This window comes from Echinops telfairi, unplaced genomic scaffold (assembly GCF_000313985.2).
Source record: "Echinops telfairi isolate 266 unplaced genomic scaffold, ASM31398v2 ScPeMD7_655;HRSCAF=1070, whole genome shotgun sequence".
NCBI lineage: Eukaryota > Metazoa > Chordata > Mammalia > Afrosoricida > Tenrecidae > Echinops > Echinops telfairi.
The window spans coordinates 2,263,766-2,289,998 of NW_022104553.1; the positions used below are offsets into that span (position 1 = coordinate 2,263,766).

General features: G+C 39.1%; 1 protein-coding gene across 1 annotated transcript in view; it reads right to left on the bottom strand.

Moving 5' to 3' along the window:
- Positions 1-26,233, bottom strand: part of CDYL (chromodomain Y like) — a 136,735-nt gene that overhangs the window by 39,347 nt on the left and 71,155 nt on the right. Inside the window, exons 3-4 of the mRNA XM_013006978.2 lie at positions 8,964-9,220; positions 7,436-7,608 (exon numbers count right to left, since the gene is read on the bottom strand). Coding sequence (XP_012862432.1) covers positions 7,436-7,608; positions 8,964-9,220 — 430 coding nt within the window. The remainder of the gene's footprint in view (positions 1-7,435; positions 7,609-8,963; positions 9,221-26,233) is intronic.

Genomic DNA, 26,233 nt, shown 5'->3' on the forward strand with positions numbered 1-26,233 from the left:
GAGAGAGAGAGAGAGAGAGAGAGAGAGAGAGAGAGAGAGAGAGAGAGAAGATGTAGATTTCAAGCAGAAAAGATAAAGAAAAGAGACGGGGACGGAAAAAGTGAGAAGGGGCGGAAGATAGGGGACGGAAAAAGTGAGAAGGGGCGGAAGATACTTGTATGTGCCGAGTATATAAGGAGTAAAAAAAATAAGGAGGGGCTTGATTTGGCTGGAGCTCTGGTGGCATGGTGGTTGTGAATTGGGCTGCTAACTATAAGGTCTGTAGTTCAAAACCACCGGCTGCTCCACTGAGAAAGATGGGGCTTTCTACTCTAATAAAGATTTATAATCTTGGCCACCTACAGGGGCTGTTTTACCTGCCTTTGGGGGTCGATTGGAGCTGGCATGATGTGACGGCAGTGGTTGGTTTGGGTGTGGTTATGTAGTCCTGTTGCTATGGCAGTGTGAGTGCAGATGAGCCTGTGCTTTCCGGGGCCAGGGTAGAGAGGCCTGGCTTAGGTAAAAAACCTGGTTTGGGTGCATATGGTTTGCCTGTGTCTGCATGAGAGGTGCACATATCAACAGGGGTGTGGGGTCATGCAGAAAAGGAGACTTATGAGTCATACAGGAATCTAGATTAAAATAAATAGATATGAAATTGCATAGTGAAAAATAAATCAACCCGTTTGAGTGTGGATTCCTGCTTCTTTGAAGGGGTTGGTATGAAGCTGCATGCCCAGCATGGGGGAGGGTGAATTGCCTTGGGGGAGAGGCTCTGAGAAATTAGGGGGTGAAAGGGGGTAGGTAAGAACTTTTGAAAGTAGCAAAACGAGTTGCTTGGTTAGTGATGATGTCTGTGCCAAGCTGCCCACATGGTGTGATATCCATGCAGGGTTCCCAGAGGCAACCGGGGTAAGGGTGAATTGGATGGGACCTAGGATGGATCTGGCTCATGCAAAGGCAGGGGGAGTGCTCTGAAATGGATCAGGCCATTGGGCAATGGTGAAGGGGAGTCAGGAACAGGAACATTAGACCACCATGGCTGAACCCTCATTAAAAAAGGAAAATATAATAAGTTCAGTGGACTTTGCTTTTATGCTGTTCCGCTAAGTTCCAGGGAGCTGGGGATTCCCTTCTTTGGGGGCTTCTCTAGTATTTGCTGAGTAAGTGCTACCCAAGCTTCTTATCTAGTGATCACATTCCTTATTCATCTCTATGTCATCTTTTGAAGGATATTTTAAAATTCATAAATATTACCCAAACATTTGAGAAATCACCTAACGGTAACAGTCCAGGAACTGTTTGGGTAAAACCAGGCAACAAGTACCCCAATTTTTAAAAGCTGGCAGTTCTCAGCTGGGTTTCCCCTTTCTGAAAGTAATAGAATGAGACCAAGTTAAAACGGTGGTCAAGTTAGAGCTTTATGCCTACACCCTCTGTTCTCTCTCTAAATTGTCTAGCCTTTTCCGGGAATGCTCTGCCTCATTCTATCAGGGTAGAACATGTCTTACTTTGGGAGAGGAGCCTCTCATACTCCAGATACAATGCAGCTGCTACTGGTTCCTACATGTGTCAAAAATAGCATGCTTCAAAACTGAAATGAAATAATTTTGTTTTGATCTGCAAATTGATCATTCTCTACCAATTCCAAGAACAATTAATCACACTAGTTATTTGACAATCTAATAGTTAATTTAATCTCCTTTTTTTTTTCCTGCTCATCTTATGGAAATTTACTGGAATAAAGTTACTTGTAACAATGTTTTAAGAATACTGATATGAAAGTACAATGTTAATGTAACCCAGAAAATATATGTTTTAAATTTTATATATATATGCATACACAGGGAGCTTCAAAATTCCATTTTCTACAAACTTTATGAAGCCCTATTGTTCATGTATTTATCTAATTTAATGTTATAAGCCAATCTTAAACATATAAAATTAAATGCAAATAAACACAAGCAAAGGCTAACTGAATTTTGCATTACTAATTATATTTCTGCTCCTACCATAATTAAAAACAAATTCAATCACAATTGACACAGATATACACATTTAAAGAGAAACCAGTGGGTTTTTCTACAGCAGGGTCTCTCTTTTCCCTAGAATACCAACTCAACATATTTTGAGATGTGACCTGGGGAGAGAGATGGGAATACAGAGCTGGTAAAAATAAACATTTAACGTTACTTAAAATTCCAACAGGGAAAAAGATGAGGCTTTCTACTCCTGTAGAGAGTTACTGTCTTGGGAACCCACGGGGGCTGTTCTATCCTGTCCTATAAGGTCTCTATGAGTCAGAAACAACTTGGTGGCAGTGAATTTGTTTTTTGGTTTGTTTTTTTTTTAAAGAAAATTCAACAAATAGTATCTCAAAATCTCTCGCTTTATCTTTCCTTGACTTTTTCTAACCCCCCAAATAAAGTCTTATCACCTATTGCCTAAGGGAAGTCAACAATATAGGAATAGACAAAACCAGGGTTAAGAAACAGAAGTGAGATCCCAGATCAACCCCTCAGTCACAATAATGGGAGTAGTGACACCACGAGGGAGTGTGAGGGGGAGGAACAACAGAAACGTGGGTGAAGGGGGACAGTGGATGGTATAAGATATGAAAATAATAGTTTATAATTTACCAAGGGTTCACAAGAGGAGGAGGGGGGGGAGGGTTGATATCAAGGGCCCAAGTAAAAAGAAAATGTTTTTAAAATGATGGCAACGTAAGTACAAATGTGCTTGATACAATTGATGTATGGATTGTTATAAGAGCTGTAAGATACCCCAATAAAATGATTTATTTAAAAAAGAGAATGAAGAAAATGTTCTAAAACTGGTGGTGGTAATGATTCTAACTCTTCTTGATGTGATTGAATTATTGAATTGTATTATATGTGATTTATATGCCAATAAAGCTGTTTAAAAAGGGGGGCATCCAACTGGGGAAAATCAGCTAGGGAAAGCTGAGCCAAGACTTAGGAAACAGTGGCTAATAAATTCTACTTTCTTATTATAGCAAATTTACTCTAAAGCACAACTTTATGTATAAGTCCAGTGAGATATAATAGAAAATATCACTACATGAAGTTAGATGGCTTGTGTTTGAGAAATGAAAATTAAATTTATGTAATTCATTCTGAAAGGATGATGAGTTAAGAATTAGAAAAGTTTATAAATTATTTAGATGTGCAGCTAATCTTTCATGGGATTAATATACTCATCAAGTTTCAAATACCACAAAGGTGCCATCTAGAGAGTCTACCAGACTTCAAATTACTTTGTTGTTGTTGTTAGGTGTCCAAGTGCTTCAACTCACAGCAATCCTATGTACAACAGAAAAAAGCACTAGCCAGTCCCACGCCACCCAAACAGTCATTGTCGTGTTTGAATCTATTTTTGCAGTCACTGTGCCAATCTGCCTCCTTGATGGCATTTCTCATTTTCACCGACTTTCTACTTTACCAAGCATGTGCTAAGCTTTTCCAGGGTGTGGTCTTTCTTGATAACTTGTCTGAGGACATGAGGCAAAGTCTTATCATCTTTGTTTCTAGGAAACAGTCTGGCTATCCTTCTTCCAAGATAGATTTCTTTGTTCTTCCATCAGGCCATAGTACTTTCAATATTATTCTCCAATACTGTAACTCATGTGCATCAATGCTTTTGCAATCTTCCTCATTCATTTCCCAATTTTCACATGCATATGAGGCGATTAAAAATACCATGGCTTGGGTAAGGTGCAGCTTAGTCTTCAAAGTGACATCCTTATTCTTCAACACTTTAAGGAGGTCTTTGGTGTAGTAGTTTAGCCTAGTTCAATATATTTTTTCATTTCTTGACTGATGTTTCCAGGAGCACTGATGGCAGATCCAAGCAAGATGAAATCCTTGACAATTTAATTTTGTTCTCTCCATTTATCACGATGGTTCCTATTGGTTCAGTGGTGGGAATCTTGGTTTTTCATATTGAGTTGCAATCCATTTTGAATGTTGCAGTCCTTGATCTTCATCAGCAAGTGCTTCAAATCCTCCTTCAGCAAGCAAAGTTGTGCATCTGCACATCACAGGTACAATAATTAGCCTTTCTTCAATCCTGATCCAACATTTTAGTACACACATTTCAGCTTGGATTATTTGCTCAGCATACAGATTGAAAAAGTATTATGAAAGGATACAATCCTGATGCATAGCTTTTCTGATGTTAAACCATGCAGCAATCCACTTTTCTGCACAGATAACTGCTTCTTAATCCACGAACAAGTTCTGCATGAACACAATTACGTGTTCTGAAATTTACATTCTTCTCAATATAATCCATAGTTTGTCATGTTCTATACATAGTTGAGTGGCTTTTCATAGTCATTAAAACACAAATAATCATTTTTCTGGTATTCTCAGCTTTCAATCAAGATCTATTTGACATCAACAATGATATCACTCATGTCCTCTTCTGACTTCAGATAGAATGTCTGGAAGCTCTTTGTTAATGTGCTGCTGCAACTGTTGCTGTTGAATTGTCTTCAGCAAAATTTTACATGCATTTGTTATTTTTAATACTACTTTAATATTTATATACTGTTGGGTCACTTTTCTTTGAAAAAACATTCATTGAAAAGTTTCAACAAGCTGAAGAAGCACTGACTCATTGATGTCAAAAAATTGGAAGGCAGCTATCTGGCCAATTTACTGGAAGAGATTCATATTTGCACCCATTCCAATTTTTAGAGCCTTGTTTTTTGGCAATTTCTTTCAGAGAGTAGCTTGGACTTCTTCATTCAGTATCACTGGTGCTTGATCATATCCTACCTCTTCAAATTGTTGAATATCAACTAGTTCTTTTTGGAACCGTGATTTTGTGCATTCCTTCCATTGTTTTTAATGCTCCCTGCATCATCCCATATTTTCTGCTGGCTTTATTTTGGCTATGAATATTAAGCTTCTCTGTCATTTCTTCCTGAAGATGTAGTCAATTCGATTCCATCTGGTGAGGTCTGTTTATGTTGCGGAACAAAGCATTTGCAAGGAAGAAGCTATTGGTCTTACAAAAATTCTATCATGGGCCCTCCAGCTCTGTTCTTATCACCAAGGTCATATTTTCCAACATTCGCTTTCCTATAGCCAGTAATTATCGATGCATTTTGATAACATGCTTGATCAATTTCAGATGGAAGTTGTTGGTGGGTGGCTAGGTGGCTTTCAGTTGGTTCGGCCACACAGCGACCCTATAAACAACAGAGTGACACAATGCCTGGTTCTTTGCCATCATCCTCACAATTATTCTTATGTTTGAGACAATTGATGCAGCCACTGTGGCAATCCATCTTGTCCATCGCCTTCCTCTTTTCTGCTGCCCTCTATTCTACTATGCATAATGTCCTTTTCCAGGGTCTGCTCTCTTGACATGTCCAATGTATATGAGACCAAGTCTTTCCATCCTTGCTTCTAAAGAGCATTCTGGCTGGACTTCTTCCCAAGGTACTTTCAATATTCTTTGTCAGCAAGTTTAATTTATCATCAGCTTTAATGGCTGGTGTGTAAATGTGACTACTAGTTGTATAAATTGAACTTCCTTATAGAGGGAGATGTCCTATCACAGACAATATTTTCCTTCAAGCTAGATCTTGAAATGTTCTATTTTGAAGATGAATCCAGCACCATTGCTCTTGAATTTGTCATTCCTAGCATAGAATATGATATTAATCTCTGGTTCAGTATGGCCAATATCAGCATCAGCTCACTAATGCCTAAGATATCTACGTTTATGTATTCCATTTCTTTTTTGATAGTCATCAAATTTCCCTGTCATACTTAGTACATTCATGTTCTGATTATCAATGGATGTTTACAGCTGCTTCTTCTCATTTTGGGTCATGCTCCATTAGCAAAAGAAGGTCTTTTTGTCACTATGGTCGACTCTACGTTGAGGAGGCAGCTCTTGCCAGCTGTAATTTTCAGGGCATTCCAAACTAGGGTGCTCATTTTCTGGTACTATATCTGACAATGGTTCTTCGTTATTCATAAGATTTTGAGTGGATCTTCCTCATAAATGGACAGCTTATTCCTTCTTCATTGTCTGTCTTAGCCTAGAAGTTCCATTGGAACCTGTTCCCTTTGGGGGAACCTGTTGGTATTTAAAATGTCAGTGACACAGCTTGCAGTACGACAGCAACATTCGAGCCACAACAGTTCAATAAACTGACAGTGTTGGTGAAATGATCTGTCAAAATGCATATGCCTACGTCATCCAGACCCATCAAAACATACAGAACCGCCCCTGCTCCTACCATTTACCACTAAAGAAGCTTAATTTCAATTCTCCAAGTACCTGGCGATGCTGAAGAAGTTCAACCAACATTACTGCCATTTTGCAAGTCTATCTTTCAAGTTACAGAAACAAAGGATTCTTTGGGGTCAAAATAAGAAGATTTAGGAAGGTGAGTGGAGAATGAAATGGTCCTTTTGAAAAACAAACAAACAAACAAACAAAAAAGAAACGGTCTTTTTGGTTGGTGACTAGGTTTCATTCACTTTAAATGAAACTCATCTCTGAAAATTAGGCAGAGTATGCTTACAGGGAGTTAACCAGTTCTCAAGAGAGTTGTGTTTTTCCCCCCCAAGAAAGTTTTTGGTCTGTTGTGATAGAACTGAAAAAAGGTGAATCTAATAGCAAAAATAAAAATGCTCAAAAGTCTTAAGTTAAGTAAAAATGTAAATTGTGAAATAATAGTTGCATTTATTAACAAAATAAGTAATAAGCTTGCATATATGTATACACACATATATGAAAATATTTAAGGAAAAGGCTGAGGAAGACATACATATTAATAATGGATATCTTGTGAGGTATAATAAAAGTAGAACCTTCATTTTATAGTCTTTATTATCTAGCTTTCTGAGTGGCTGAAAGTTAAGGCAACTTGGGCAAGAATATGCACAGCTTATATTAAAAATATTTTTTCATGTGATGTTATTATAGAGCTAGCATGTCATAAAGACTAACCAACTTGAATTATGCAAATGTTATTATACAAAGAGGCTTCAAAAATTCATTGAAAAATGGTAAAAAAAAGGATAGTGGAATTTTTCTATAAGCTTTTGGAAGCCTTCTTGTATTTTTTGGAAGGGGGACTCTAAGGGTTGAAGACAGAATAAATGCATAGCATAGACAATAGGATCTCTCATTATACAATGTTGTGTATTATAATCATTACAACATTCACTGAGCAATCTTAACAATAAATCTGTATCTTTGTGTAGGCAGTTATTAGCCCAAGGCAAATAGGATTTTACGCCATGACCATGGGAAAGACAGGCGATATCGTTAATCTTGCTACTAGGGCTCTCTTGGTGGAAGATAGATACCCCAACTCCTACCCCAAGGCTTGCTAGGCCTATTATGCCTGCCCTACTTGGGGAACATGAAACCCCACACACCCCACATCAACACTGATTTTACATACCTGATAGCTTCTGCCATCTTAGTGCTTTCTCTTTTTCTATCATCTGTTAAGCGCCGTATAAAATAAATAAAGTCCAGACCGCAACAGAAGACGCTGCCCACAGCACTGAGCAGCACCAGCTTGCTGTCGTCAGCAGCAGCTGTGTTCAGTGCACTCTGGACCTCCTTCATCACCTGAAAGCCACCAGAAGTTAAAGTGGTAAAGAATATTTTAAATTTAGGATCTGTAAGTATTTTATTATTGGATAATCTGGATCCATGAAAATACATTTATGGAGTGATAGTGTTCTTTACCTTTAATATCATTAGCAAATTCTTTCTTTTTCTTTTTGGGTAGCCAGAGATTGGGAACATGAGGGGCAAAGTATAATTACATAAATAGAGTATAATTTGAAAGACATGTGAGTCTAAGTTACCTTAATATTCAATAGTTTTTGAGTTTCTTAAGACATAGCATAAGTTACTTGTGATATCCACTTAACAATTCCACAGTTTGGACAGCAGGTGGCACTTTCAACCAGTTCAAGGAAAACTAGTTCGGCTCCTATTTTTAATTTTTTTTTAACCAGTCCACCACACTTAGGGCATAAATCAAAATAGTTTAGGGCATAAATACATTAAATATAAGCATATGACCAAGGAGGGGTAGTTTTAGAAGGGCACAGGACAATTTTAAAATGATGATCTGTATGAAGCATTTAAAAATAACCAACTCAGGAGGGAGGCAAAGAGATGGTGCAGTTCAAAAAGGTACCGGGGACCAGCCCTGAGCTTGCTTGCTAAATTTGATTCTGGCCAGACACAGTGTAGGTTTGGTTTCCTTGTTTGGGGGGGTAGGGGGGTGGAGGGGTGGAGGGACCTAGCTGTTCACAAGTGGAAAATACACAATTATTAGAACTTAAAATTCTGAAATACTATGGATTGCAAATACTCCATAGAATAAGTTTTCAGACCTTTCCCCCTCCCCCACCCTACCTTCTCTCAAATCACTGGAGCTGATTGCACAACCAGCAGTGCATGTGTGAAGTCACTGTAGTACTGTGCTGCTACAATGCTGAAGAGTAGCTGAAGACTAGAGTCAATGATGAAGTATGCTGAAGGGGCCAGGGACTAGGATACTATCATTTGCCTGAACAAAGAACCTGTCAAGACTCTGATGAAACTACAGAGAAGCACATGCCTACTTTCTATGTGATGTTGGGGGGACCCCTCACATCCTCCAGGCTGAAGAGTGCCTGGCTTGGGAGGTGAAAGGATAAAGGCACACATTTCCCATCACAGCCTGAAGCAGGGACCATGCTGACCCATGAAGATGAAGATGGCATACTGTCCCAACCTCATCCTGGTCACACACCCGGCAAATGCCACCTCGGGTACCTGCCTTCTGGAAAATAGGGTGAAGTAGCGCTGACGGAGATTTGGAAAGAGCACAAGGAAGAGTGCCAACTCAGACAAGCAGTATGCAAGCCAATGGCAGTCAGGGCTTGGCCAAATATTAACACAAACCACCCCAAAGAAGGGTATCTCACCTCTGGATTTAGTGAATTATTCTCTGATGATTTTGTTGATAACAAGATGTGGGTGAAACCATCCTGCTTCCTGACGACAATATCTCTGTATCTGTAGGCACTTTCTGTTTGCCTCACACTGAAACGCAACCGCTTGTCAAAAGGCTGGTCTCTTCTGTCGTCAATAAATTTCCTTTTCCCGGCTGTCACTCCTGTAACAGATGTCTGTATGTTGGTTGTTCCACTGGCTGTTAATGCATCCATGAATGGAGATGTACCTGCCAAGAGTTTGAAATCACAGTGGTCTGTGATGCCCCACCACCAATCCACTCCCCACTGTCCTCTCTAATCATGGAAAATGCATATTAAAAACCCCAAATTTAATGTAGCAATGCAAGAACATTAAAAAAGAGAACCTTTAAAAAACTATTTTTAAAGGTGCTCGCTTTCCTACAGTCTTTCAAAGAAATCACCCACTTATCTTGTCTGAAAAGTAAAGATGGAAAGGTCCGTATATGATTCGAGTATAAGCCAACCAGAATATCAGCTGAGGCACCTAATTTTACCATAAAAACTACATTCAAAATGTGCTGAAAAACTCAGCTTATACATGAGTATACTAGAAAGAAGCTATAAATGTTGAGGCTTTTGAAGAGCAGAATTTAAAAAAAGAACAGGCCTCCTATCTCATGCAGAATGCCTATTGCACATGTAAGAAGTTGAAAGAAGATAGTAAACTTTTCAAGAATATATCCTATTATATTAAGCTTAGTAATTTGCCATCTAGTCAAAATCTTTTTCTGGAGGCAAGGTAAGCTAGTTGCAGTTGTGCTGATTCCAAGTCACGGCAACCCACGGGTCAGAGTGGAATCGTGCTCCATTATGGTTCTCAATGGGGGTTTGAGAAGTAGATTGATAGTTTTTCTTTCAAGGTGCCTTTGTGTGGACTTTATAGTTTTTCTTTCAAGGTGCCTTTGTGTGGACTTCACCCTCTCCAACTTTTCAGTTGGAGACTGAGCATGTTAACTGTTGGCACCACCCAGGGACACAAGATGGTAAGAATACACAATGCAATCACCTCTCTCTGGTGACAGACCACCATGTGGCAAAGGCCTCTCAGACATCAAAGTACTTTCTTGTGCTGCCCTGGGATGTGATTATTTAGAAGGTCCATCTGTAGTCTATGTTCTACTGCTTTTAAAAACCATTATTGAAATACATGAATATGGCTATTCTCTCCCACCACATTTTGCTAATTTCCTCTGATATTCCTCAACACCAACATGGTTTTCCGTTATGTGGTTCAGGAATCTAACATGATATTATTTCTCATGTATCTTCCCAGAGTTTCTATAGGTAGATTTAAAAAATGTGAATTTACATTTCTTCCCACTACCTTTAAACAAACATGAGTATACTAAACTCAAATGTTTTTTGTTCTAGCTTGTTTATTCATTTGATAATATCTTGAAAATCTTTCTTTCAGTGCAGTTTCCTTGCTCTTTGTGATATATACCAGAACTCATTTCCCCATTCCAAATGGAATATGTAATAGCATCCGATGATCTTTTGATATCAGAAACAATTCTACCAATTAAAACCTGATTGATGTCATCCCACGTGCTGGAAAATCTACAGAATACCCCGAGGAACCAGCCAAAGATTACATACCTTTTAAATGGAAATGCTGAACTGCCCTCTAAAGGGCTTATAGCCTTTAGTATTTCTAAATGAAATCGCATTTGATAAAATATTACCACTACAACACCATGCTACTGAATTCCACCCTTCTGGAGCAATGATCTTTCCTGTTTTTGTGTTTTTTAAACTTCAACCTCTCCTCTATCGTATCCAGGCTTATCTGTGTCTAATTCTTCATCTTATACCCTCAGAATACTTCCCAACCTGCCCTCCTACACAGCCATTGTTCTTTCTTTTCTCCCCATCTCAACCTCAACCAATCTACACTGCTCCTCTTCTGCCATTTCAGCCTTACTGGGTCTATAGAGTCCACCCGTATTTTCTGCTCTGTTTATCACCCCTCACCCTCTCCAATCTGGTCAGCTAGAATCAACAGGACCAGAGAAACAGCAAAGCATTTCCTTTGAAGCACAAGCATTCATGGAGCTACCTGGGGCTCTGTACATTAAGAAATGGATTCATTTTGGCTTGGGCTGACTTAACTTGGCCTTTAACCCTCCTGTGTTAGAGCTAGTGGGCACTGTGGTGCCATTTAAGACCCCTGCTGATTTAAGACCTCCTGGGGCAGTCTATTTTCCATCCCCAGGCATTTGACACTCACTAACTAAAAAGCAACTCTCAAACATGATTAACCTGTTAAAAAAAAATCAGTAAAAAATTACATCATTCTGAAAATTAATTGTGACTTCTACATTCAACCTTAAGAAAATAGCAGTCTGGACTTGAACAAAATACGTGAAACATCTGGTTTCAAACATTAACTATTAAGAGGCAGTACAGAACTATGTTCCCAAGTAAGGGAAACAAACACAGGGAGCCTAATAATTGACCAAGCTCCTGCTTGGAGGTAATTCCCATGCTCCAAGTACAGGGAAGGGAATTCCAAAATACAGTCTGGTAAAGCTGTTGACTTGAGAACATAATTGGAACTGGGCTAGGAGGCCTATGGTGCTATAATTTGTGGGCTAGGGCATTGGAAGAGAGGGACTAACACGGGGGTGGGGTGGGGGGGTTATCAAAGAACTGCAAAATAGTACTTTCAAGAGCTCTTCAAGTACTAGCAATCCCCTAAGTTCTCACTAGCCAGGCAGAATGGGGAGAATTCACTTAATGCACAGGTATTCAACATAGATCCTATAACAATCACTTAGCAGTACAACCAAACTAGCTCTAGAACAGAGGCTACGGTAGAACTTCATTAACAAAGCTTTTTTAAAGCCTTGAAAGAACAAACTGTCTGGAAATAATTATTTCTTGCCAGTAAAAAAAAAAAAAAAAGGTTGAATATTCTTTAAAAGCATACAAGATCCAGCACCCAAATGTAAAAGTCACAATTTGTAGCAATTGTTAAAAAAAATTACTAGATATGCATAAAAGCTGTAAAACAGGATCCATGCTAAGAAAAAATATCTGTATATATAAAGAGAATTATAAATGAGTGGGAAAATTGGCATAAAAACATTACATAATCATTTCAATGTGCTAAAGGGCTTTCAGCAAAACAAGAACATAAATAAGACATGAAGATAAGAAATAACATATTTCTTACTATGAACTTGAATGTCAGAGAACTTGAAGACAACAATAGCTGCTGTTTAATGAAGAAACAAGAAAAGGGGCTAAGGAAAAAGTGGTGGTGGTGGGACAGAGCCCAAGCACACTGTGAAGTAATGCCTAGGAGAATAGCATATATGAAATCCGAGTCCTAGAAAGGTGGTAGTCAAGTATATGGAAACACTACTTTCAGAAATAATAGACACTTTCCAAATTCAATGACAAAGATAAGCTCATATGATTCAAGAGAATAATAAAATGCGAATCAGGTAAACACATAAATATTAAACTGAAAGCCAGTGATAAACAGAAAAAATTCAAAGCAGGAAGACAGGGCACATTTTTTTTAAAGAACATTTTCTTCATTCTTTTTATTAATCATTTTCTTGGGGGCTCTTACACCTCTTATCACAATCCATACTTACATCCATTGTGTCAAGCACATTTGTACATTTGTTTCCCTCATCATTCTCAAAACATTTGCTTTCTACTTGAGCCCTTGGCATCAGTTCCTCATGTCCCCCTCCTCCCTGCCCCCTCTCCCTCACAAACCCTTGATAATTTATAAATTATTGTTATTAAAAAATTATTGTTATTTTGTCATGTCTTATACACTGTCCGACGTCTCCCTTAACCCACTTCTCTGTTGTCCATCCCCCATGGAGGGGGTTATATGTAGATCCTTGTGATTGGTTCCCCCTTTCTACCCCAACTTCCCTCCACCCTCCTGGCATCACCACTTTCACCACTGGTCTTGAGGGGTTTATCTGTCCTGGATTCCCTGTGTTTCCAGTTCTCTTCTGTACCAGTGTACATCCTCTGGTCTAGTCAGATTTGTAAGGTATAAATGGGATAATGATAGTGGGGGAAGAGGAAGCATTTAGGAGCTAGAGGAAAGCTGTATGTTTCATCGTTGCTATATTGCACCCTGACTAGCTTGTCTCCTCCCTGCAACCCTTCTGTAAGGGGATGTCCAGTTGCCTACTGATTGGCTTTGGGTCCCCACTCTGCACTCCCCCTTATTCACAATGATATGATTTTTTTTGTTCTTTGATGTCTGATACCTGATCCCATCAACACCTTGTGACCACACAGGCTGGTGTGCTTCTTCCACGGGGGCTTTGTTGCTTCTGAGCTCGACGGCCACTTGTTTACCTTCAAGCCTTTAAGACCCCAGACGCTATATCTTTTGATAGTTGGGCATCATCAGCTTGACAGAGCACATGTTTACAGCTAGAATATGATAGGAATGACTGAGCACTTTCATTTAGAAACCATATAAGACAATCAATAACATCTGCATTATAGGATGAGAAGTTCAAACTATATATATAGTGAAGTTATCTTCAAAGGCAAAAGTTAAATAAAAACTTTCTCAGATAAAAATTGAGAAATCTGTTGCCAGCAAAGCTGTCCCACAAGAAAGATGTTCCTCAAACAGATCGTCAGATAGAAACAGAGGAATACAAAACACCCTAAGTATGGGTATTCATATGTGTATCATACATAGACTGCATGATAAACTCAATTACAAGTAGACAGTAGTAACTGTCTGTCAAAAATCATACAGAAAAACCTCTCCTCCACTTTCACACCAACTCAACAATAACAAAAAGCCCCCTGAGTATTTTTCTAAACAAATTCAACATCACATCTTAGTAGGTTTATAACAAACATGTATTAATTAGGAAAATTTTTAAATAGGTAATAATCCAAAGACATAATTTACCCAAGTGACAGGCTAGCCCGATGTCCAATGCATTCCTGAAAAGACTTTCTTTCTCTTAAAGGCTTGAAGGTAATCAAGCGGCCATCAAGCTCAGAAGCAACAAAGCCCACATGGAAGAAGCACACCAGCCTATGCAACCACGAGGTGTCGAAGGGATCAGGTGTAAGGCATCATCAGAACAAAAAATCTTACCATAGTGAATGATGGGGGGAGTGCGGAGTGGAGATTCAAAGCCCATTAGTAGGCCACTGGAGATCCCTATACAGAGGGGTCTCGGGGAGGAGATGAGCCAGTCAGGGTGCGATGTAACAATGATGAGAAATACAACTTTCCTCTAGTTCCTAAAGGTTTCCTCCCCGCTCCCACTACCATGACTCGAATTCTATCTTGCAAGTCTGGCTAGACCAGAGGAGGTACACTGGTACAGATAGGAATTGAAAATACAGGGAATCCAGGACGGATGAGCCCTATAGGACCAGTGGTGTGAGTGGCAAAACAGGGAGGGTAAAGGGAGAATGGGTAGGAAAGAGGGAACCGATTACATGGAACTGTGTGTGACCTTCTACCTGGGGGACAGACAACCGAAAAGTGGGTGATGGGAGATGTCGGACAGGGCAAGATATGACAAAATAACAATTTATAAACTATCAAGGGCTCATGCGGGAGGGGGGAGCGGGGAGGGAGGGGAAAAATGAGGACCTAATGTCGGGGGTTTAGGTGAAGAGAAAATGTTTTGAGAATGATGTACAAATGCGCTTTACACAATTGATGTGTGTATGGATTGGGATAACAGTTGTATGAGCCCCTCATAAAATGTTAAAAAAAAAAAGAAAAAAGACTTTCGTTCTCATAAAATATAAATGAGAAGAATCGCACTCGGGAACACAGCTCCAGGGAAAAAGGCCTAGAGCTCAGTTTCTGTAGGTATGGCTAAGAAAACTATGAAACAGTCTGTTCCACTTGGCGATTCATGGGGTTACCTGGAGTCAGGGGCCAACTCAACAGCAGCAAACACTATAATAGCTGAATACCAAAGTACATTTTAAGAAATCACGATATCTTTGTCAGTTAAAGGGCATTAAAAAAAACCCCTTAAAATATGAAAGATATGAGTAGCGATACCAGGATGGGGAGGGGAAGGGAGGGGTAGAGGGGGGAACCAATCACAGTGATCTACATATAACCCCTTCCCTGGGGGACGAACAGAAAAGTGGGTGACAGGATACATCATACATGTAAGACATTAAAGAATAATAATGATTTATACATTATCAAGGGTTTGTGAGGGAGGGTAGGAAATGAGGAGCTGATATACCAAGGGCTTAAGTAGAAAGAAAATGTTTTGAGAATGATGATGGCAACAAACGTACAAATGTGCTTGACACATGGATGGATGTATGGACTGTGATGAGTTATATGAGGCCCCAAGGAAGTGATTAAAAATATATATATATGAAAGTTAAAAATTGAGAAACAAAAATACACAATCATTTTCCTACATGCTAAATAGTATTTAGAAAACATACATCTAAGAAATTCCTTCCACGGTAGCAATGAAAATTAGGAAAAATTTAATCTTCAAGACATAGGCATACAGAACTAATAAGAACAGGTGACATTTTTACTATTTTACTAAAATAGTAAATTTTACTAAAGAATATATAACAAAGGAAGAAAACAGAAAAAAAATTAAAAATAGCATGATTCTGGAGAAGACAAAATGTTGTGCTTATTTTCTGTTTTAATTCTAACAGATTTCCAATTTAGCTGAACTCACTAAAAATTTACTGCCAACCCATAGCAACCCTATAGGACAGGGTAGAGAACTACCTTTGTGGATTTCCGAGATTTTTAACTCTTTAAGGACGTAGAAAGCCCTGTCCTTCTCCAGCTGGTGGTTTCAAACTGTTGATATTACGGTTAGCAGGCCAATGGATAACCTCTATGCCACCAGGGCTCCTAATGAAAAACTACATTAAAAGTACAGTTCTAGTATAGAAACAAATGAATAGAATTAGCCTAGAAATAAGTCCTAGGATAACATCAATCAATATAAGCTGGTAAGGGCCATTCGACAAATGAAAACTACAAAAACTATGAAAAAAACTGGACATTGTATTTTTCACAAATAACAATCAGAAAGGACGAAATTAAGTAAGACAGTTTAGCATAGCATGGTTGTCACATATAAAAATGTATTAAAATTTTTACTCAATGTAATATATCCCCCCAATTTTTATATAGTTACATGCTTAGACAAATACAAAGTTTATTCAACTTTAATTTTTCAGTCAGACTTGTATAGCTGAACCACAAGAAATGTCTATGGTGTTATCTATTGTTTCTGCTGTAACTGTTGGTTCACTTCAATTGAGCATGAACATTTTCTTGCAAACTGATGTAGGTGGTCTATTGCTGATGGCTTTATCTTCAACATCATTTAGACCTGCGGCTCTCAACCTGTGGGTCACAAGCCCTTTGGGGGTTGAATGACCCTTTGACAGGGGTCGCCCGATTCATAACAGTAGCAAAATTACAGTTATGAAGTAGCAACGAAAATAATTTTATGGTTCGGGGTCCCCACAACATGATGAACTGTATTCAAAGGTCATGTCATTAGGAAGGTTGAGAACCACTGATTTAGATAGACCATTCTTAAAATGAATTACCCTTTTATAAACTGATTTATTTGGGGAACTGTCCTCATAAATTTTCCGTAAAGCATCAAACAACTTCACTATTCCTCCATCCAAGCTTTATAATATATTTTATGTTTCTTCTTGTTTCTATTTTAGAAGAATTCATGTTGCACCGATAGATCTTTTCAAATTGATGTCTTATCTTTCTTACTGACTCAAACTAGATCCTGTTCAGACATGTTATGACAAGCTAGTGCAAATTAATTTTGCTGCAAAATAGAAAATGAAATCCACTCAGTTTTCCCCCATAATATGCATGTTTCATGAACTCTTTTTGGACACACACACCCCCACTCCACCCCCCGTACAGCTTCCAAAAAAATTTATTTGCCTTCTGGCAGTACATGATACACTCAATAATCTTTGCTAACAACATAATTCAAAGATATGAATTAATCTTGTCTTACTTATTTACTATCCAATTTTTTTCAACTGTAAACACTATGGATGGAGTCAGATGTACCCCAATTCTCAAAATGACATCTTTGCTTTAGAAAGGACTTTTGCAGCAGGTTTGCAATACATTAGAGTTTGTGATGGCTGTTCCCATGGGCACTGAATCCAAATAAAAATGACGTTCACGTAACTCATGATATTGCTTATTGTTCCAGTTATGAAATTTTGTTTCCTGTATGTTGAGATGTACTCCATACTGAAGGAACACCGGCACGTGCTTCAAGTCTTCTTCACTTTCAGCAAGCCAGGGAGAGTCATCTGCCTATCACTGGTTGTTAATCCTGATGCCACATTCTTTTTCACATAGTTTGGCTTCTCAGATAATTTGTTCCGCCCACGGATTGAATGAGTATGGTGAAAGGATACAACTTTGAAGAACATCTTTCCTGATTTTAAACTATGCATTTTGTCCTTGTTCTGATCCAATGACTGCCTCTTGGCCTATGTACAGGTCCTGCATGAACATAATTAAGTGTTCTGGAATTTTTATTTACTGTAATGTTACACATACACAATCCACATAGTCAGTAAAACACAAGTAAATATCTTACTGCTATTTTCTGCTTCCAGCCAAGATCCATCTGATATCAATCATGATAACCCTTGTCCTCTTCTGAATCTACCTTGAAATTTCTGGCAGTTCCCTTTTGGTATACCATTGCACCATTTAAAAATTACCCTCAGTAAAATTTTATTTGGACATTACTTAAGAAATGCATCAGGGCACCATGCCTGTCCTCTTCCAGCTACACAAGGGGGAAGAAAAATAAAAATTCACATCTGCCCAAAGATGATTCCTGTGAGGCAGAAGTCAAGCATACCTCCACTCTCTAACTTCCATTACCCTGTTTAGACACCAACTGTCCATCCCCTGGCATTCTACATTACTCTGCTGGCTTCAACAATTCATTGTAATAGTCACATAATTCACAGACAATATTCACAATCATGGGGATTTATTAGGGAAGTTAAAAGAACACCACAGGTCAGGATCAGTAAACATTAAAAACAGAGTCCTTTTGTCTCCAACAGCTCCTCTTTGTAACCATGCAGTTATCTTCATCTGGTGCGCAGCCTCTCAGCCATACAGCCTTTCAGCCTCTGCCTAGTTGAGTATGGGTAACAAAGCTCCTGTAGCACTGACAAATGCCTACAGAGCACTACACTCTGCAAGTCATTCTCCAGCTTGAAGGGACTCAGCCTTTATCTGTTTGCGACAGAATGCTGTGCCTCATGGCCTTGACAAGGGTCCTTTGCTCTGTCTCAAGTTCTTGGTGTTTCAGCCTCTGGTGCCTCCACCACTTCAGACAGGGAACTGGGATGTGCTCTGCTAGTGACTCTTTCTTGATGGTGATAGAAATCCCTGTTCCTGCTTCTCAGTTGGCTTTTATACTCACTGGAAAGGCAAAACTGACCAATCCTTGAGTTGAGTCCTCTGTATTATTTGCATATTTCCACTTAGGCAATGGCTAGGAGTTATAAAGACTAGATAGAAAATCCATATACCAAGCAATTTCATTTCACCATAGTGATATTAATGATATTTGATAATTTTTTATTCCGTTGTGTAATTTTTGAAATGGGTAGAAATATGAAACTAAGACTGGCTGGGTAGCTTTCTTCCAAACTTCTTAGAATAGATGAATGAATGTTATGTTGGTCTGCGGAAACATTTCAACTGGCATTCCATCAATTCCTCGGAAGTGTCCTTTTTTGGTGGGGGGGGGCAATTCTGTAATGCAACTGGGACTACTTCTTTCAATAACAGTGAATGTTAATCATATATCACCCTTAATGCTTCCTTGTCATTCAATAGCAGGTGCATAGAATACTTCAAAATCGAAACTAGGGTTTTGAAATTTTTTCTTCGTTTTTCCCAGCATGAAAAATGCTAAAGCATGGTCTTTTCTCCTCTGGGTCTTTGTACTTTTCATCACAACACGAATTTTGCCCCTTGAGATCTTCTGTTCTGCTATTTTTTCTTCATCATTCACGCCATTCGTTTATGGTCAAGAGCAAATTTCCAATCTAGCACTCTACTACTTGTCTAGCCTTCCTTCACTAGCGTTCAAGGCATCAAATCTATTGCTATGGTCTCTAAATTCAGGCAGGAGATACTGAAGGCCATATGTTCACTCTCAAAGAATTAATTTTTTTCAGTTTCAAGTTGAACTTGCATTTGAGCAATGTTGGTCTGCTGTGAAGCTGGCTCCCAGCTTTGTTCTGAGTGATGATATTGAGCTTCTCCATTGTCTCTTACCAGAGGTAGCTGATTTGAGTCATATATATCCCTTATGTACAGCTGTTGTAATTGCTGTAAATATTGTTATTCTAGCAAAATTCTACTGTGATCTCGTGTTGTTTCTACCACAAAGATCCTATTTTCCAACTGTTGATACTTTTGTTGTTTCTAATTTTCACATTTCAATTACCAACAATTACCAATGTATATTTATTCCGTGTTTTTAATTTTAGATTGCAGAAATTGGTAAGAGTTTATTATTTTATATTTGGCATTAGGCATTGGTGAGTAAACATTAATATTAGTCCTATAAACTGGTTTTCTTTGTAGGCATATGGATATTATTCTATCATTGACAAGACTGAGTTTTGAGATAGAGCACAAAATGTTATTTTGAAGATTAGCGTAACCTCATTCCTGTTTAATCTCATTTTGGCATAGGAGACTAGATGGCTGTCCAATTCAAAATGGCCAATACCAGTGAATTTTAGCACATTAAAGATAATACTTGGAAGACTAAGTTGTGCCCAAAGAAATCCCTGCTATTTTGAAGGATCTCATATGCGTCAAAGCTGCACAATGAATAAGGATGACAAAAGAACAAACAAATCTTTCTTGGAAGAAGTACGGCCAGAATGCTCCCAAAAAGCAAGAATCACTATATGAAAGCCACCATATTATGAAGCCCCAGCATACAGATGGTGGTAGTATAAATAAGCTAACTTAAATCCATACATTGTCAGTTGTTTCTGTATATTTGATATGTAGCATTTGTGTTCTTTTACTACATTGCCTTCAAAGTTATCCATAAAAAAGAGAGAAATAGATGTAGTATATATAGTGCTTGTTTACATGTGAGCATTTATTAGAAATGTTAAGTATAGAAAAATATTAATAGTGACTCTTTTTTATTGTCTTAGGGCATATACACTAGAAGAATAAAATCAGTGTGTGTGTGGGGGTGTGTGTGTGTGCGCACGCTGGTGAACATAGGATGGGCAAGAAGATGGACAGGCTTGTAACTTTGCTGGCAACATAATAGTGACTAGAGGTGAAGGACTTCAAGGTTGGCAGGTCAGATGGTAGGCTGATGATGACTCCAGGACCAGCAAGGAATATGGCATCCTGTTCTCAAGTCCACAGAACCGGAGCGTTGATGAACTAGATGTGGGATTCCGAATCAGCAAGCAATCTTTCCCACAGAATCCTACTTGTAATGGTAGCAAGCAATGACCCTCTGGAAACTTCCTTCTAATTGACTGCATGAGGACTGTGATATCTGAGTAAAACTGTTGCATCCTACTCTTAATCTTACAACTAGTTAGCTGCTCATAGCATATCCCATTACGGAAGCGATTACATGCAGTTAGATTGCATCACTGTACTGCTGAGAATATTGTGCCAGCCAAGGTGATATAAAACTTAAGTATCACACTTGCTGAAGGAGATATAAATAATTCAAATAAGAACTTTGTATGTTTCCACATTACTGACATAACTCAGGGCGGGGGGCGGGTAGGATACTTAAAAATAGACCATAGCATTTGTTATGGATTGAAATCACTCCTCACTTCCTTACTCATATCACATTTTTTCGGAAATAAAGTCTTTGAAGATGTTCTCAGCTAGCATCGGATTATACTAGAGTAGGGTGGGTTCCATATGATAATGGAACCAGATTTGGAAAAGCTTGTATCACATACTATCACCAGAAGCTAGGATAGGGGGATTCATCCCCCTAAGTCCTTAGAAGGAATCTCAGTTTCCAAACTATGAGACCGTAAATTTCTGTTCCTGTAAGTCACTTAGCTGTGGTACATTGCTATGGCACTAGGAATAAAATGTTGTTGTTGTTGTTGCTGTCATTGAGTGCCATGTCATCGGTTCCTCCTCACAGTGACCCCATGTACAACAGAAGAAAACACCTGTGCCGTCCTTATGTTGCCATCCTCATGGTCTTATGTTGCAGCCATGTGTCCATCTATTTGTTGAGGGTCTTCCTCTTTTTCGCTGCCCTTTTACTTTACCAAATGTGATGCCCTTTTCCAGGGATTGATTACTCCTGATAGCTATGTCCAAAATATGTGAGACTAGGTCTTGCCGCCCTTGCCTCTGAGGAGCAATCTAACTGTACTTGTTCCAATATAGATGTTTGTACTTTGGCAGTCCATGGTTTTTTCCATAATTTTTGCCAGAACCTAATTCAAATGTATCGATTCTTCTTCGTCGTCTCCCTTATTCATTGTCCACCTTTCGTATGCATATGAGGCCAGTGAAAATATCATGGCTTGGATCAGGTGCACCTTATTCCTCAAAGTGACATCCTTTCTTTTCAACACTTTAAAAGAGGTCATGTGCAGATCTACCCAATGTAATGAATCATTTGTCTGAATAAAGCCCCTGAAATGCAGGCGAAGGTATGTTGGGCTGTTATTTTTAATTGCATAAAGACATTGGTATTTAAAGAATAATTTCAGTTTAAGATCATTTAATCACAATCAGCAAATAATATATTTTAAGGCAGTTTGGTCTCAATCAAAAGTTTACAAAGTTAAGACTCAACACTGTAACGATGTCAATCCAATCCAAGGCACTATATAAGTTTAATGCTATCCCGATTCAAATACCAACAACCTTCTTCAAAGAATTGGAAAAACTGACCACCAATTTCATATGGAGAGGGAAGAAGCTCAGAATTAACAGAGAACTCCTCAAGAAGAAGGACAAGGTCGGAGGATTTGCTTTACCTACCTCTAACACCTACTACCTAGCCGCAGTGGTCAAAACAGCATGGTACTGGCATAATGACAGATACTCAGACCAATGGAAAAGAACAGAAATCCCAGAAATAAAACCGTCAGCATATAGACAACTGATCTTCGACAAGGACCCAAAAAGCACCAAAGTGGGAGGTTGATGTCCTTTTTAACAAGTGGTAATGGAAACAATGGATATCCACTTGTTAAAAAAATGAAACAAGATGTCTACCTCACTCCATGCATAAGAACTCAAGGTATATCATGGACTGAGAAGTAAAACCTCAAACCATCAGGACCATTAGTGAAGGAATTGGGACAAACCTAAGAAACTTAGCTATCTGAGAAATGTAAATCAAAACCACCATGAGATACCATCTAACACCCTTGAGGTTAGCCCAAATCATAAAATCAGAGAGCAACAAATGAGTGAGGGGATGTGGTGAGATAAGAACTCTCCTCCACTGCTGGTGGTTTTGTAGATATGTACAGCCTTTATGAAAAGCAATGTCTATATTTAAAGAAAATGAAAATTGATCTACCTTATGACCCAGCTATCCCTGTACTGGGCACATACTCAGGAGAGGTAAGAAATAAGCCACAACCAGTCACCTGCGCTTCAATGTTTATTGCAGCACAATTCACAATTGCAAAGAGTTGGAAACAATCTAAATTTCGGGCACAGACATACAATGGAAAACTATGCATCACTAAAAGCACTGATGATCACATGAAACATGTCGTTTCATGGGAAGAGTTGGAGGAAATTATGCTAAGCAAGGTCAGCCAATCACAAAAGGAGAAGTACAGCTTGAGCCCCCTGAGATTAAGTGTAATCAGCACAATAGGTGTAGAAGAGAACCACTTATATCACAATATACGGGTCGAGGGACAGGGAGTCAGGAGGATAGAACAATCCAAGAAGGTACATGTTAGTCCAACACAAAGAAGGGGAAAGGGGGGAGGGAGAAAAGAGGTGGGGGGTGAAGGTGAGATGATGACAGGGGTAGGGGGTGGTGGGAGCAGGGCACTAACCCACCAAGGGGGAGAGTATTGGTTTTGTCTCCACAGATAAACAGTTATCTTCAAGAAAGTCACTGATATCTAAGATAAGTTGTTGGGCCCAAAGCAACCTTCTGCACAACAGAATGAAACTTGTTGGTACTGCATCACCCTTACAATTGCTCCCATGCCCAACCAAGCCCATTGTTGCAGCCACAGTGTCAATCCATCTCCTTGAGTCCCTTCCTCTTTTTCACTGCATTCTACTTTACCAAGAATGATGTCTTTCTCCAGGGACTGGTTTCTCCTGACAATATGCCCAATGTAAGACAAAACCTCACCAACCTTGCCCCTAAGCAGCACTCTGGCTGTATTCCTCTATGGTCTTCCTTATCCAATGTCCAACTTTCACATGCATGTGAAAATACAATGGCGTGGATCAGGCACATCTTAGTCTTCAAAGTAATATTCTTGCTTTACAATACTCTAAAGAAGTCTTGTGCAGCAGATTTACCTAATGCAACTAGTTTGTCTTTTGATCTCTCAACTGCTGCTTCCGTGAGTATTGATTGTAGATCCAACTAAGACAAAAACTTTCACAATTCCAACTTTGTATTCTTTATCATGATGTTACATATTGGTCCAGTTGCAAGGATTTTGGAGTCATAATCCATACTCAAGGCTGCAATCCTCAATCTTCATCAGCAAGTGCTCCACGTCCTCCTCACTTTCAACAAGCAAGACCGTGTCATCTGCAGACCACAAGTTGTGAATAAACCTTCTTCCAATCCTGACGCAACAGTCTTCATATCATCCAACTTCTCTGATGATTTGCTCAGCATAGAGAGTGAACAAGTTTGGTGTGCAACTCTGATGCACACATTTCCTGATTTTAAGCCATGGAGTATTCCCTTGTTCTGTTCACACAACTGCCACTTGATCCATGTACAAGTTCCACATAAGCACAATGAAGTGTTCCAGAATTCCATTTCTTCTCAATGGTATCCATAGTTTGTTGTGATCTACACAGTCAAATGCCTTGGCATAGTCAATGATACACAAATAAACATCTTTCTGGTATTCTCTGCTTTTAGCCAAGATCCATCTAACAATAGCAATGATGTCCCTTGTTCCACGTCCTCTTCTGAATCGGACCTGAACCTGGCAGTTCCTGTCAAGGTACTGCTGCTGAATGATTTTGCTTCAGCAAAATTTTACTTGCATGTGATAGCAATTATATTACTCTATAGTTTGAGCATTCTGTTGCATTACATTTCTTTGGATGTATTAGTGCCAATTTGAGTATATCTTAACATTGCTACGGTTGGGCATGATTTGTGCAGAAACTCAGTATATACACAAACATACCAGGTAAACCTAGTCAAGTAGGGATAACTGAAATGCATAGACACAAACCTCAAACTACCACATCCATCCACATTTAGTGTTACAGCTTTCGATCTGATGTAGACAATCCTCCACTACTTCACAATAATTCACAAGTTGCAACTTTTCTGATGTTCTCTTACATAGGCAAACTGCAGATCTTTTTCAAGATAAAGTGCCATGTTTACTATAGCACTGTTTTTCTTATTTAATGCATAAACTATTCAAGCAATTTTCTTATGTTCCTATTACCAATCTCTCCCAAATCGTCATCATCTCTCAAATGTCTTTATAATGTTAGGTTTCCTTTAAATTTAATAACCTCCCTGTTTAAAAAAGTAACATTTACCACCCAAATCCACAGAGATTTTATAAGAACAATGGTGCTCAAACTCAAGTCCATCAAATCTAATGTCAGGAGGGGACTTTACTCTAATCTTTCTAGGCCAAGTCAGTGGCCACAGGTAAATGTTTCTTGACAAATCAAGTGGGGGTACATTCTTTCCCTGCTTGTCTACTCCCATCTAAGCGGTGCTGGCTGACCTGTAACCTCTGGTCCAACATGCATGACTCTGGTACACCTTCTAGGATTCTCCCAACATGGCAATTTCTCCATCTCTGAGTTTCAGAGGGTTCCTCCTTTAACCACATGTAGCCAAAGCCCAACTATAGCTGAGCATTGGGGATGCAGAGATCACTGGGGGTTCTGAATATTTTGCTTGGTGGTATTTCAGATTTTTTGTATTATAAACAACAAATTAAAAACAAAAAACAAACCAGTAAGCCTCCTTATCATACAAATGTAATGCAACTCAACTGAAATGTAAGAAATCTTATTATTAAAAATGATCCTGTCCAATTTCTGATACACAAACACATATTGCCTACTCTGCTGATTCATGTTTGGCTGTAAGTGGCGATGAGCCCTGTACCCAGTACCACCAACCATGTGTTCAGGCACTGCTGCTTTGAGCCCTTCTCTGAAGACAAAAGGAGCAGCACAGAAAATGGGAATGAGGGCTAGAGCGCCCTGTCCTTAGTGAAGATCTCTTCCCCGTAACTCTGCTAAACACCAGGTCAATGTTCTAGTGACCTGCCAATTTCAAGATAGAAATGCAGTCCATTTCCTGTCTAGTTCAAATAAATTTGTTTTCTATGCTGAGGTTCAGGCTCCAAAACCAAACTCATGGCCACTGAGTGGATTCCAATTCATAGGAAACGGATAGGACAGAGTAGAACAGTCTCTACGGGTTTCCAAAACTGCCAGTTGTTACAGGAGCTGGAGTGGCTGCTGGGTTCAAAATGCTGACCTTGTGGCTAGCAGCTCAAGTCGACCCACTAGGCCACCAATGCTCACGGAGGTTCAGACTAGAAGGTCCTTTTCTTCTAAGTATGGGCCCCTGGGCGATGCAAGCAATTTGTGCTTGACTACTAATCTCAACATTAGTGGTTCAGGCACACATAGTGGCCCTACAGGAAAAAGGCCTGGCAAAGGCTTCTGTAAAGATGATAACCACACTTAGCATGATTTCCTCCAACTCTTCCCATGCAGCGATGTGCTTCATAGCGATAAAAAAAAAAATGCAAAAGGGGTATAGGGAAAAAGCTACTATATACAAACATTCTTGAGGTAAGGACCAGTTAATATGGAAGGGCCCAGATCAAATGCAGGGATGCACATGGTAGACAACAGGGGAGGAGGTGGGGAAAGGAAAAAAAAAAAAATGATGAAAATAAGGAAGAAATGGGTAGCGGGGGCACAGGGC